Genomic DNA, 14,802 nt, shown 5'->3' with positions numbered 1-14,802 from the left:
CGTGATTTCTTCTGCACACACAGCCATCAAAGTTCTTCAGGTAAAACTTGATTAGCCAGCAGATCGTGTCTTATATAAAATATACTGGGCATGCGGCACGTGGAAAGGGCCAAGAAGCGGTTTAACCCTGACAGAATCTACTATAGATCCAGATACAAAGGGGAGAATAGTGGAAAGGTATCTTCTTTCGAATGGAATTCCTTTCGAAATTTCATCAGGTTAGGCATTAGCTATAGCTATGATTGTTTAGAGAATATCTTTCGAGGAAATCTTTTATCAAAATATTATGGATTTATAATTGTATTTCTAAGAGATTATCGTTATTCCTTGGGAATTCAGATTAGCATCTATGGAACCTTCACTCTACGACACTTTTGATTCGAAGAAATTCTCAATAGAAGCTCTGAAAATATTTGAAACAGAAAAATTGATATTGAATCCGTTAAAATGGGTTTATTATTTATTTGGGAGCGGTATACCAGGCAGAAACCCAACAACCGACCGAGGAGCACTGCTGCATGACACGCGAAAAGTAGCACAAAGTTTTTTTTTACGGAACGGATATGTGGAGTATCTCAAAAACTCTAAAGGATACCCCAAAAATCAGATTATGGCTTTGGGATGCACCTCGCACCATCACTCGCTCTCTACCGGGCGCGCGCACACACACACACAGACACACACGCACACACGCACACACACATGTGCGTGAAGGATAATGACGTTAATGAAGTTCCACAGTTGTTGCCACACAGAAGTTTTCATCAGTTTGCCACGTTGCGTTACAAAATGTGCCCATAAATGTGTCACGCCCCCACTCCTCCCCGTCCCACCCCCACCCTCTGTGGACACCCCCGCACAAGGCAAAACAGTGGAGAAATGGCTGGAAACGGAATGGTCGAGCCACGCAATCAAAGAACCGTTGAAATGGCTACCGGTTACACATAATACGAGTACGTCCGTCCGTTTCCCCGTTCCCCTCTTTCCCACCGTCTCTACCGTTAGACGGCGGTACGTTCTAGACGTGCCACGTAACGGTGGCTGGGTGCGGGGGTGCGGGGGTGCGTGGGGTGGCAGCGCATGCGAGAATCCCTTTAGCAGTCGACGACTCCACTACGTAGTCGTCCTTAAATAACATTGCGTTGTTCTTTATTGGTCGTTAAATCTCTTGCGGTTGTCGTGTCTCCGTTTTTTGCCTCCATCCATCCACACACTCTCGCACACTCGCACACTCGCACACACACACAGACGCATAGAGGGACGGAAACCCCACCCTTGTGTTGTTATGCTGAAGCGCACACCCGCACCCGCACCCGCACCCGCAGAACAGTAGCAGAGCTGAGCAGTGGCCTGTGGGAGTCACGTTTTCCTGGTGGGGATGTGAATCTTAAATACGTCAATGTGGCACAGTGAAACAAAATCATTTAGTTTTGGAATTCAAATTTGCAAAACTCAACGGGAAAATCCAAAAACACCAACAAAAATCTGATCATATTCAACGCACAAGTCCCCATTTTTGGATTTTAAGCAATTAAAAGTGTGTCCATGTCCACTGTGCAGGCGCCCGCTGGCGAAACCTCGCGAAAAAGCAGCCGAAAAATGAACCGTTCGATTTCGTTCTCAAGCCTGGGCGAGCGACAGAGCGCAGGCAGAGCAGCGGCAGAGCAGAGCGAAGGCAAAACGGTAGCAGAGCGTAAGCAGCGCCAGGGCAGAGAACGAGCAGCAGCAGCAAAAGCAAAAACGCAAAGACAATCCAAATGCAGCAATAAAAAAAACCAAAGGCCGTAGGCAAATTGAAACGGGACAGAGGCCCCGCCGACGCCGCCGGTTTTTGCGTTTAGATTTTGTTGTTGTTTAATTTTCCATTTTTGCTCATGCGGGAAGGGAAGGGAATAAGAGGAACAACTAGAAGGCGAAGAAAATGTCGAAATAAAAGTGGAAGCAGCGGGGCTGAGAAATTCCGTGACGTGACGTTTCATTTGCGCTGCTCTGCCGCTGCTGCTGCTGTTTGCGGCCGATAAGAGCGGGATAGAGCGGACCTTCGTCTTCGTCGTCTCTGTGATGCATCTCTCTCTCTCTCTCTCTCTCGCTATGGAGCATAGGGTATTCCATTGTCGAGGCTTTAAGTCGACTAGCTTGTGTTTCCTTTTGTTTTTTGTCTCCCTTCATTTCGCTTTCGTTCGCTCGTGACTTTGGTGTTGTTTTGCGGCCGCTATCTGAATGCCAATCCCTTGCACCTCCTGCTACTGCTCTCTCTCGCTCTCTCTCTCTCACTCCTCAAGCAGTGTGCCGTCAAGCAGTGGCGTCGTTCGTCCTTCATCAGGATGCCAACAATATAAAAGCCTATTTTCATTGTTTCTCGTTCTATTTCTCCCCGATTCCCTTTTCTTCCACTCCACTTCTCTTCGCCCTTTACTCCCTTTCCCTTTCTGGCAATCCCCCCCCCCCCACACCATTTTCTGACACTTGAACAGCTGACAGGGTGACGACGTCCACGTTGTTGTTGTGCTTCGGCGCCTAGCCTATTGTTGTTGTTTTTGTTGTTGTTTTTGTTGCATGACATGGGCCGTTAATTAAATTAACTAAAAGTAGCAAAGTATGTTTCGTACATTATTTAGTTGGGCACATCCCCCCTCCCCCCACCCCCCCACATTCTTTCACTCTCTTTCGGCCTGTTCTCCATCTACTACTTTTTGGTATATTTTTTACCGCTCTCTCTTCGCGTTGACTGACTTTATCAGAGACAGAAAGAGGGAGGGGAGCAGACGACGACCATGGCTAACTAAATATTATACCCCTCTCTCTCTCTCTCGCTCTAGTTATTTCTTTATCTTTCTTCTCTCTTTCTCTATCTCATTTTGTATCTTCCTTCTCCCTCTCTCCCGACCGTCTCTTTCTTTTTCTACAAAAACAATTGCTGATTGTGGAACGGAACGCATGTAAATATTTATCTTGAATATGTATATTTATACCCATTTATTTTTTTCTCATACCTTTTCTCCATACTTTTTTCAGTCGTACGAGTGTATTGTATTTTCATAGGGAACGGAATACACGGTGGGAGTACACATAGTATTTTTATAGGCACTACACACACACACACACACACAAATACTATGGAAATATCCAAAGGATAATGTGTATAAACGTAAAAAAATTGCACGATACACTGACAAAAATATTACGGATCCATGACTTCTATTTGAATATTATTTACAGAACCTACAAAAGATCCAATAGTTCTTGGAGGTCTATAGAAGTACATGGAAAAGTTTCAATCCAAACGAATGAAAAGATAGGAGGACAAAAGCATATCGATATGTCCCTGCATTGGATCGAAGATTCCTTCTCCTTTCCATTCATGAATGTACGAATTCAACATTTTGCAGACATGAAAAACAACGGGACCGGAATAAACCAATCTCGAAAGAATCTCCTAATTGAATGTCCTCTAAATATAAATATTTCTGTCATCTGGTTTCTAATTTATGGCTTTTTTCTGGTTTTCTTTTCTTCAGTGTACTTCGTTCTAAAGTGTGTTCAAGTAAATGGTTAAAGAGCGAAAACTCACAAATTATGAAAGATTTAAGCACATATTGATTTTAATTTGATAAAGTGCAAAATGCAAGTATTTTTCAGGATTTTAAGGATATGTACAATTACTCACTAGTACTACAATTACTACACTAGTAGTTCCAGGAATATACCGAGCTGTGGCCTTAGCTTTAGTTCGTATTGTTTCCCTGGGAAAACTCTTCTCAAATTATCAAATATCTTTAAATTATTCTAGTAAAATACCAGAAAATACTATACAAAATAGTAGAAAGTTCTAGAAATACCAGAAAATATTAGAAATTACCAGAAAATACTATATAAAATACTCCAATCAATAAAAAAAATCTGTAATTAATTCTAGAAAAGTAGAGAAAAAGGCGAATAAATGGAGGAAAATACTTCTAAAAGGTATACCAGAAATATATGTATAGAGCATTCGCTTGTGCGAATCAATCATTAGACTGGAGAGAGAGGAAAGAGCGAGCGAGACACGAAAACCATTGTAAAGCGAATGCCGTAAGAAGTGCGAATACAGTTATGGTTATCCGCTTGTTTGTAGATCATGTCCGAGCGGTTTTTCCATCGAAAAGAAAAGCGATTTGCATTAAACGTTTAGTTGAGGCAGCAGCAAAAAGGAGAAGCAGATGAAGGCAAATCGATTAAAAGGCTTTTGCTTCTCTCTCTCTCTCTCTTGCTCTCTCTTTTGCTCGCTCTCTCTTGCTCTATCCTTCTCTGCCTCTCTGCCCCTTGGCACGTGACACCAACAGACGGCTCTGGGCACTATGACGGGGGAAGGGAGTGCCGTGCCGCCCAGAGGGTTAACAGTAGGCAGATGTGGCAGGCAGGCAATCGAAGGGCGAGGGTGCCAGGGGTGAGTGGGGTGGAGAGAGAAATGCGCCACATGGCAAAACGGGGCATAATTGAGCCGTCTAACAAGCCCAATGACCGATTAAGCCAGCATGTCGACTGACCCACGGATGGATGTTTTGGCCCCCAAAATGAGTGCGCCCCGACTTTGAGTTTGAGTCGCAGTTAAGGCGGGGGTTAAGGTGAGTCTCTCCGGGGCTCTCAAGGACTTAGATCGAGTTCCACTTTCGAGGGATTGGGGAATAACTTGAGGCACAAGGAGACGATTTACCTTCATTACTTAACTGGAACATCAATCGATAATTCCTTCATTTGACTTTTCTGCGCTAAAAATTGCAAAAATTAACATTAATATGTATTTCTTATGTAAAAAGAAAATATTTAATTTTTAAGAAAATATTTTTATTTATTTTCTACAAATGAATATTTTTAAATTTATTTTAAAGAGTTTTGTATTAACATTAAATACTTTTATTTTATTCCATTTAATTTCCCAAATCTATTTTCATCCTGAAAACGTATATCCTTTTGCTCATGGGTAATTTGTGCAGAGAATTAATAGCCTAAAGAAGGGAATACATAATATACACGTAAACTATATAATTTATCGTATCTTTCATTTCATTAGAGTGCCTCGCCATTAGCCCCGGCCTCGGCGCCCCAAAAACCCCTCTCGATACATACATACATACATATATCCTAGATCCATGCTCCGTACCATTCCCTTTCATATCCACAATCATTAATCGAACACGTATTGATTTTTTGGGGGGAAAGTCGTTTTCGTGGCGCTCTCTGCATTGGAACACGTCAACGCATTTTTTCACGCTTATCGCCAGATCGTTGGGCACGGGTTGGAGGCGGGTGTAGTGCCCTGTAGTCTGTATCTGTATCTACAATTTATCTGCCGGTTAAGGCTTATCTTATCAGTGGTTCGGTGGTTCGGTGGTTCGGTGGGATGGCAACGAGCCAGCGAGCGGGCGAGCGGATGACGAACTCCAATTCAATTTCTTTTCAATTTCTTATTCCTCTGGTCCCTCTTTCGCTCTCTCTTAGTACCTGTCTCTGTCGTTTCATTCCCCTACATTAGCCCTTTGCTACTTCCCTTACCCGTTCCCCACCTTTTGCCTTGCCTCCCACCCGCTCGTACCTCTCCCTTTTTTGGTGAAATATTTTCCGCATTTTCCTGCAAAAAGTGACACCTTCAGTGGATAGATTTTAAAGGAGATTTTGGGTGGGAAATCCTCTGGGAGGTTCTCTTCTTTTTTTGACGGTCGGGCGGGGGGGTAGCGTAATGATGAGCGACGGTGTCGTGTTTTCATTAAGCTTCAAGAAATTTAAATATGTTATAATAATAATAATAATACGTGTTTCCGTATCTGTGTGTGTGTGTGTGTGTGTGTGTCTGCCACCAGGGGTGGCATTGAAATGGGACTGGTGTTGGGGTGGCATGAAAAAGGGGGGGCGAGGGATGTTTGCCCCGAAAAGGTGTGTGACATTGTCTTAGTCCTGTCCTCTACTCGTGCGCGTCCTTTGATCCTAATCACAGCCACAGCACAGCCAGGAGGACCAGATTTTTGGCATACTTCCCCGAATAAACCCCGCCCAACCCCCCACCTCTTGTGCGTTTCTGGAGAGTTTGCTTTGCATTTTGCGGCTTGCTCGGAAAATGTTAATTTTCCTGCTAATGGGAGGAGATGTGTCGGCTGTATGTTTAAGGGAAAATTACTTTTCCAAGCAGAGATTTTTGCAGCAGATCCGCCAAAAGGAAAATTTCGTTTCTTTAAGCGAAAGCAAAGAAAATTTCCAGGAAATTCTCCAAAAGTTTGTATCGGCCATGCAATAATTATGGAAAATATTTTCTGTTTATTGCCTGGCATTACGGTAAATGGAATTCAAATTTTTCAGTTCATTTAATTATAGAATTTTTGTCCGCTTGATTAGGCACCCCCACACAAAATTAGAATCAGAATTTCTCCATTAAAATAATATGTATAATAATTATCCGGGAATAACAAAAGTTTGGTTTTTTGTTTTAATCAATGCTAAAAACCAGCTAAAATTTGGGATAGAATGATGGAAAACCTTTTAAATTTATTCAGCGAAGACTCCTTGCTGATAGAAACCATTTTTTTTGCAGATTGGTGACCCCGAAAGAACTGTTAAAGAATGGAATGTACGGCAAAAAATTTATAGAACAGTGCCTGAACTCTTAAATTGAATCACTGATGATGCCTTGAGCAGTGGCCACCTTCTTTGTTTATAAAAACGGTTTTTTTTCAGATTGGTGACCCCGAAAGAACTGTTAATAGGCCTCAAAATCTATAGAACAATGTTCGCCCTCTTGAATTCAATCACTGAGTATTTCTTGAGTGTTAAAAATGCTGTGTGACTAGAATCACTCTTCTTGCAAATTGGTGACCCCGACAGCGTAGATTATTTTATAAATATCACTTACCAAATGCAGTACGGTGTTCACAACCTCGCGGTTGGTGACCTGCCCCACCTCGATGAGGCCGATGAGGACGGCGAACTTCAGATTGTCGGCTGTTGTCATTCTGACGATTTCGTCTGGCCGCTTGATCTCGCTGTACGGCGGACGCATGATGTCCGCCATTTTTTTTGATTTAAATTGATTCGATTTATCGATTCGTGGGTTTTAATTGAATTTTAGTTATCGATTGTATTATTATTCAATATTTTTTTAACGCATTGTCAGCACGTTGCGTTTCGTTTTATTGTTGTTATTTAAATGTAGATTAAGGTATTTTGTTTCGCATAGATTGAGTTATAAAATTAATGGATGGAATGCACACGAATAGATACACGGCACACGCACACACGATACACAAATATATAATACATATAATGCTATATATAGTATATACACCCACGTATATATAGATTTATATTCAAAAAACAATTTACGATATATTGCAAGGCAATTGGAGGGGAGACAAACAAAAAAAATTATTTGAAATTTTTTTAATTTTATTTTTTTTTTTTCGATTTTTCTTTTTTTGGCTGGATTTTGTTGTTGTTTCTTTGATTTTACAAAAAAACTTTTCCAATTTATCCGGTTGCAGCACGTTGTGGCTGTCGCTGTCGCTGTCGTTGCTGCTGCTGCTGTTGCTGCCACTTCTTGGGGCACATATTGAGGAGGGAGCAACACCCGCACACACTTCTCTCTGCCGCAAGCCTTCAAGCACTTCCCTTTCAGCGCATTCCCATTATTTTTACATTAATTTCTATAAACTTATATATTTTTAATTGCACAACAGAGCGACAGAGTTTCAAATTTGTTTTGCCTGTGGTTTTTATTTTTCATTTCATTTTTTTGTTTCGTTTTTTTTTTTTATTTTTTATAGGTGGATTATTTGAGATTTTTTGAGGTTTTTGTTTGTGGTGGTTGGTGGTGACATGTACATACAAAAAAGGGAGAAAGAGAAAAAGGTTTCATGAGTACGAAATGCAATAAATTCCGATCCGAGCGATCAATCTATGCGGGGATCTAAGGTTTGGGGGTACAGTGCGTATCAGAGCAGTAGATAGTTCTTTAAATTAAAAAACGTTGGTCGATAATAATCGATTATCGCTATTATCGATAGACACACAATTGCCAGGTAATTCTTCTTGGTTAGTCATTTTATACTTCTGCTGGAAAAAATTTCTGATGATTATTTTGATTGATAATAATCGATGTTTTGATGTTATCGATATCCGCGATTTTTCGAAAATAACAATTTGCTTCATTCAAAAGTGGTTTCATTTCTTGCTATTTTCGGAAATAATCGATTGGGGATATTATCGATCAAAGATTTCTTGATGTTATTCTTCTTATTCGATAATTTACATTGATTTTTGTGGAGCTGTTCCCACATTCGATTGCCCATTGTTTTCTAGTCCTAGCTTTAATATACATTAGTCTATATATTGCTATATACAAGTGTTCTCACGACTTTCCCTACAACTATGAAACGCACTGTACGTACGTGGCTTTGTGAACTTAAAATTTATATGAAAATTAAATGAATTTCGTATTTTACATTCATTTTCTTGGTTTTATTCCAGAGCTACAAAGTAAAACATTCGAAATATTCGTTTGATCAGAGGAATGGTGAAGTTTTCAGGGATGGGGGGTTGGGTACCATCACAGAGGAGATACGTGTGCTCGATGGGGCATGAGGAGAGGCGAGGAGTCCCATTATTCATTCGGTTTTCATTCCTTGGGCCAAAAGTGGAAAATTGTCTGGTGGAATTTATGTGCATTTATAATTTTTGCTGCTTTTACGAGTATTTCTGTAAGTTTTTTTTTTAGCTCATTTTTATGCATCATCTGTAAATGTCTCTGTCTCTGTCTCTGTGTCTGTGAGTGAGCAGCACTGACTCTTTCGCCTGAACTTCTCTCAGATCATCAACAAAAGCAGCAAAAAAGATATATGTACATATGAATGTATTTCTCTGACTCTGACTCTGACTCATCTGTGGATCGATTTAGTTCTTGGGCAAAAGGTTTTCCATGGGGCTCTCTCGCCGTCACGCACCGGCGATAAGGCAGGGCCATTGGCCTCTGGAAAAGCCTGGGAAAACCTTTGAAAGAAACGCTAAAAGCAAAGCAAATATCAAGGCAGCACACACACGAGAAATGTGTGATGGAAATTCTAATAAGTTTATTAACACAGCGGGTAAAAGCAGTAGAAAAATCGAAAAAAGTGTTTCTTTTATTGTGTTTTCCATAGCAAGAGTAGGAAATATTTTAGGGGAAATATATTCGTTAAAAATTGTCTTTAAAAGTACTAAAAAATTGTTTTCTTCGTATTTTGTTGCCAGAAGCAGCACTCTACAAAAAAATGTTTTCCTCGTGAAATCTTTAAAAAGCTGAAATGCAAATATTTTCACACCTACAATGGAAACTCAAAGCTTTCACCTGTTTTTCCTTAAATTGGTTGGCATATTTGTGTGATATATGTATGTATGTATTGGCACTCGAGTGGGAAAGCCCTGAACACAGGTTTAGTTTACAAAGGGTTTTTTTCACATCTATATCGTATGGTAGGTGAGGCCTATTTCTTTTCCATGATGATCTATGATTCACTTTTTATGCCTGCGGATCTTCCATTCTGGGGGAGGGATACGCACACCCCCTGGAGAAATGGGAAGATGGACTTATGTATGTAAGGGGGGGCTGTGCGGATGTGGAGCGGCAGTATATGCAATTCACATTCTCCGGCGCCTCTGCTTCTTGCTCACAATTCACCAAAAAAAAATAAGATAAACTAGCAAGAGAGGGGAAAAAAAAGCAGAAGGTGAACAACAAACAGAAGAAAAAAAAAAACACTCGAAATGTGGAGGAAAAAACCGGCGTGGCATACGTTTATTACGCGGGGCGGCGACGTTTACGGCAACGTTGGCAGAAGCAGCTCAATGTTGGTAACGCGCTGCCAAGGTGTGTTAATATCAGGTGGCGGAGAGTGCCTCCATTAAATATTTGTTTGTCAATTGTCTACGCTTCACTCCCTCTCTCATTGCGGCATTGCGTGCTTGCCACGAAATCAACAAGCAACATTTCGAGACCCTCGACTGCACCTTTAATTAACACACTTTGCACTGGCCGGTTTTTTCTTTTTTTTTTTGTTGTCGATTTCGTTTGGTTTTTGCAAGGCAGAGACGATCCGTCCAAGCAGAGAACGTAAGCAGATAAAAATCGAATCAGAACATTCGCTCAGACGTCTGGCAGATGCCTGATATTCTTACGTTTTTCTTATGCGGAAAGTACGCGTTTTGGCTGTACGCTGTCGTTGTTGCCACTAGTTCGCGCTCTTACCACGTTTTTTGTTTTACCGCTAACCGCTATTGGTTAACCATTTAACAACCTGGCGCGCACTTTACTAATTGCACGTCAACAAATTCCAATTCGAATTTTCGTCGACCGCCAGCAGTTTCTGCGTCAGCGTCAGCAGAGGCAGAGGCAGAGAGAGCGCCTTGGCTTGGCTGGGAGAGCAGAGCGGCTCTCCAGTTGGTGGTAATGTTTGTTACGAAATACGAAATAAAGATGCAATTCAGAGAGAGCGGGAGCGGGACTGAGTCTGATGATCGCGAAACGTTTAGAGAGAGAGAGAGAGAGAGAGAGGGAGCACAGTGCAGCCTGCTAGACGATGGACGCCCGTCCCCCCTCAAGCACGTGCATTTCTCTCTTCCATCACTCCTTCTGACTTTATCTGGCCGCTCTCAGTTTTATCTGTTTTCCCACTCTTCTGCTTTTTTCTTCTTCTGTGTTCTCCTACTGTTTTTCTTGTTGTTCTGCTGTTTAGTTGAACTTTTTGTTGTTGTTGTTGTATTTCTTGGCGGCAGAGAGAGAGAGAGAGCCACCGCTCCGCTTTTGGTGGTTGCTTTTACCGTTTTTGGTTAGGTTTTTAGTTGAATGTTGGCTCACGTGGGGGGGAGGGGGGTAACCAGTTTCACATCTATGTGGGTGAGCGGGGAGAAGTGTGGTTGAGAGAGCGTAACCTGCAATTGCAGTGTTCGGGGGGGGTGTTCCACTGTAATTATGAATTGCAGGCACACACGGGTTTTCCTTTGTTTTGGCCCTCGCTCTCCCGCTCTCTGCCTTCCTTTCATCATCTCTGTCTCTCTCTCTCAGCTGCTTCCTTTCTAAAGTCTCTCTCACTCTCTGAGTGACAATCTACCAGCCCGTTTCCTTCATCCCCCCACCCCCTTCTCGTACTCTCAGCCCATCATTTTATCCTGCCTCTCAGCAGCGCCAGCCAGCCGCTTCCCTTCTTTTGAGCAAGGTTTGGCCTTCCTTTCCTCTCTTGCCCTTTGAGTACGAAAAATCAATGAATGTGTCGCCCAAAACACACAGTGAAAGAGAGAGAGAGAACGACCAAGAGAGAGGACTGTCCACGAGTTTGTTAACGTATTAGTCGGTCTCCCCCCCCTTTACCATTCCATTATATCTTTCAACCATTTAGCACGTTCTACGCTACGTGAGCGCTCTCTTTTTTGAATTGGTCTCACTCTCTCTCCGCTGCTTGGTTACTCTCTTGTGCTGCTTGCTCTCTCTATCTCCTGCTCAGTTGCGGCTTTTTGTCAACTGCTTCTTCTTATCTCTGCTGCTACCTTTGCTTCTTCTTTCTCTCTCTCTCTCTCTCTCGCTTGATATTTGTTTTATCGCACTATTTTGTTGTCTATATTTTGTATATTTCCTATTAGAACAAATATAATAGAAATCCACTGCTAATTGGTAAGAAAATCGCTCAGTGCTCCAAATGGCAGAATAACCAAGCAGAATCCTCCAAACACGCAGTCAACGTAAACGCACACGTAACACACAGAACAACAAAGAATGAAGTGGTAACGAAGGACGCGGTGGGGGAGCAGGAAGGAGGACAAAAACCGGCTGTAATTAATATTTACGTTTGTTTTTGTTGTTGTCGTTGTGGCCGCCTGTTTTTTGTAGATGCTTTTCAACATTATTTTTACCCTAATTTTATTTTTGTAAATGATTTTTGATTGTTTAAATACTTTTCATATTTATTTTGTTTTTGTAAATTATTGTTGACATTTTTTTTGTTTTTTGTGTAATTATCCGTTTTTTATGAACACGCTGTTGTTTGTTGCTGTTATTATTTGTTGTTGTTTTAGAATAAACTCCACACACACGGAAAAAAAATTTAACAAAAAATACAACAAAATGCCGGCGTATTGTCGCTTAACGTAGGGCCGTAGTGCGTATCGGACCGGGGGGTGTTGGTGGTGGCAGGCAGGCGAAGGCCGGTCCGTCGGACGATTAGCGGGCGAAGGAACGAAGGAATTGATTCATAAATAAACGGCAATAAGCGTTTCGTTTTCGCTCTCACGTAACAACAAGCACAACCATTTTCGTTTACGTTACGTTGCTGCGCCTCTTGTCGTCAACCTCCGTCGCTGCGTCGGGTACGGTATATTGAAATATATCTTTTTTTATATTATATATTTTAGGTGATTTTTTGTTGTTGCAAAAATATCAATACAGATATTTTTTGTGGGATAAATCAACGGACTTTTCTGAATTCAGAAAAAATTCGACACTCTGGTGTTGCCTTTTCCGCGGCCATATTTTGAATGTTGCTAGTGTTAGTGTGCTGTTCTGGCCAGTTTCTAAAATTTGTGACATTCGTTGGACCGATGAAAAACGAGCTTAGCCCACTATGCCCCCCTCCATTTAAACAGCTCATCAGCTTGTATTAAACCGCCAAAATGAATACTATATGTATATTCTTCTTGTAGATCCGTACTTTCTCTTTCCCGACAACCAAAAATTCCACGAAATCTTTTACCTGAATTATTCAATTTGTATAATTTTCGGTGAAATATAGACCTATACCCCCTTGGTCTACAATGGGTTAATCGTTCGTCAAGGACTGGAAACCATATTCATCGATTTTGATATTCGATTTGATATTACTATTTAGCAAGGACTTCCCTATCTGAACACATATTTTTATCTGATTGAAAAATCAATTTTCTACAAGATATTTTTAATTAAATTACTCCCATTTATAGAATTTTTTCTAAAATACGGTTTAAACAAATTAAGTCTAAGCACAAAAACGTAACTGCGTGGTATAAAACGTAAGTGTGTCTTGAATGTAATGCCATTGTTGCTGGTCAACAGGTATCCGCTGCGAGTATTGAAGTTTAATACCCTATTTTATTTTATTAACAAGCCAATTCTGTTAGACAAGCTTATTTAAAACATTGGTAACGGCTAATTCTCAGATTCGCATGTCTTAAGCGTATTCATGCAAATCATGTATCCTCAATATATACATACATATATCGATCCCGATCCTTATTCTTGGTCTCTGTAAGAAGTCCATTAACCCTAAATATTGTTGAAATTGCTTTATAACAGAGACTGACTTGTTTCTGCATTTATTGATGCCGGGGATGACAAACATCTCCTCAATTCTATAATATCCTTTTGCCCAGGGTATGCAGAATGTTGCTCATCGCGCCACCATGCTGCGGGACATGCTGCTCGTTTTCTCGGCACATGAGTCTGGCCCATGCAAATTTAATGTTGCCAAACGTAAATAACGTAATGTCCACATTTAACGTAAGTGTGTCTAGAAAAGTCTCTTGTTGCGACGAAATTGACCCGACGAAAAATCGCTCTACGAAGAGAATATCTCACCACAAAATAGAGACAAAATCCCAAAAAAAGGAGAGCAAACTTGAGCGCCTAATAGAAATTGTTTGAGATTGCAAAAGCAACATGGATTTAAATGCAATCCATTGGAATAGATGATGCACGCAAGTAAGATTTTACAGAGCGAACATTTTGAGCCAAATTTTGAATGTTGCTAGTGTTAATTCGCTGTTTCTATTTGCTCAATTTCTTACAGGCCAACTACATGCTACCTACATATTTGCTACATGTGCTGAGTAAAAACAGGGTAAGTACAACAGGAAAAACGGCCCGGAGAAGCCAACGCATGCAATGTAAAATCAACCCCCTTTGCATAATATACCTTGAAGGCAAAATCGGTTTTCAAGGTATATTGTCCTCACACGCAAAGGTGATGTCTGTACGAACTTTGCAATTTGCCTTGGCTATTTTTGCCTGTTGTCCATACCCCATACCCCTTCTATTGCCCACTCAAAAGTATCCCGACTTATTTTTTCGTTGCATGTATGAGCCGATAGAACCAGTGGACTTATTAATGAAAATGCCGAACACCATTTTCTCATTTTCAAAATGTACCATAAGTATAACGACGAAAAAACTTGTCCCACTAAGCCCGCATCTATTCAAAAATGTGAACAACTTGAGTTAAACCTCGGAAAATAGTGCGGTTCCCGAGTTGGGGCGACATGTCCCGAACACGTTTCATTCAAATCCGCCCGCCTTCAAAAGTAGCTGGTGCTTGAAAATGTTGCTTGGCGACATCGGGCTGAAGTCTGAACATACCCAGGGCATTTGGGTGCTGGGTTTACCTTGTCCATAAAAGTTCGCTCAGCCGGCTCTCTTTCTCTCTTTTTCTCTGGTTTCTGTTTTGCTCTCTTGCCAAAACAGCTGATTGGGAGGGAAATTTTAATTGCGCGGTCGTAGGACAGTTTTTCAAATACTGTTTGAAAGCCAACAGAAGTTATGAAACGATGAAAACATGTTTTTACATTTTCAAAAGTGTTTAAAATAAATGTTTTCCACGCATGAGAGTCATTTGGTGGCATTTCTGTTATCGTGTACGACAGCGAGATGACAAACCCTTTACAATCGCAATAAATAACATGGCATCGACCGAAATGACGTCGAAATAACTTCAATTGCTTAAAGACCAAATAGTTGACGGTAGTCAATCTCCAAGCGATGCAATCCATAATGTATATAGCATA

At 41.1% G+C, this 14,802-nt stretch overlaps 1 protein-coding gene across 11 annotated transcripts in view; it reads right to left on the bottom strand.

The window, feature by feature from the left end:
* Nucleotides 1-11,908, bottom strand: part of rg (A kinase anchor protein rugose) — a 187,179-nt gene extending 175,271 nt beyond the window's left edge. For 4 of the 11 annotated variants that reach the window (XM_015185622.2, XM_015185629.2, XM_033383038.1 and 1 more), the window contains exon 1: nt 6,881-7,039. In XM_015185622.2, coding sequence (XP_015041108.2) covers nt 6,881-7,039 — 159 coding nt within the window. Of the gene's footprint in view, nt 1-6,880; nt 7,731-10,176; nt 10,702-11,838 lie in introns of those variants that run through there. The other 7 variants (XM_033383033.1, XM_033383031.1, XM_033383032.1 and 4 more) reach the window with 7 other exon arrangements.
* Nucleotides 11,909-14,802: the final 2,894 nt, after the last annotated feature.

The sequence above is a fragment of the Drosophila pseudoobscura genome, chromosome X (genome assembly GCF_009870125.1).
Source record: "Drosophila pseudoobscura strain MV-25-SWS-2005 chromosome X, UCI_Dpse_MV25, whole genome shotgun sequence".
NCBI lineage: Eukaryota > Metazoa > Arthropoda > Insecta > Diptera > Drosophilidae > Drosophila > Drosophila pseudoobscura.
This window is presented reverse-complemented; position numbering and strand designations above follow the sequence as displayed.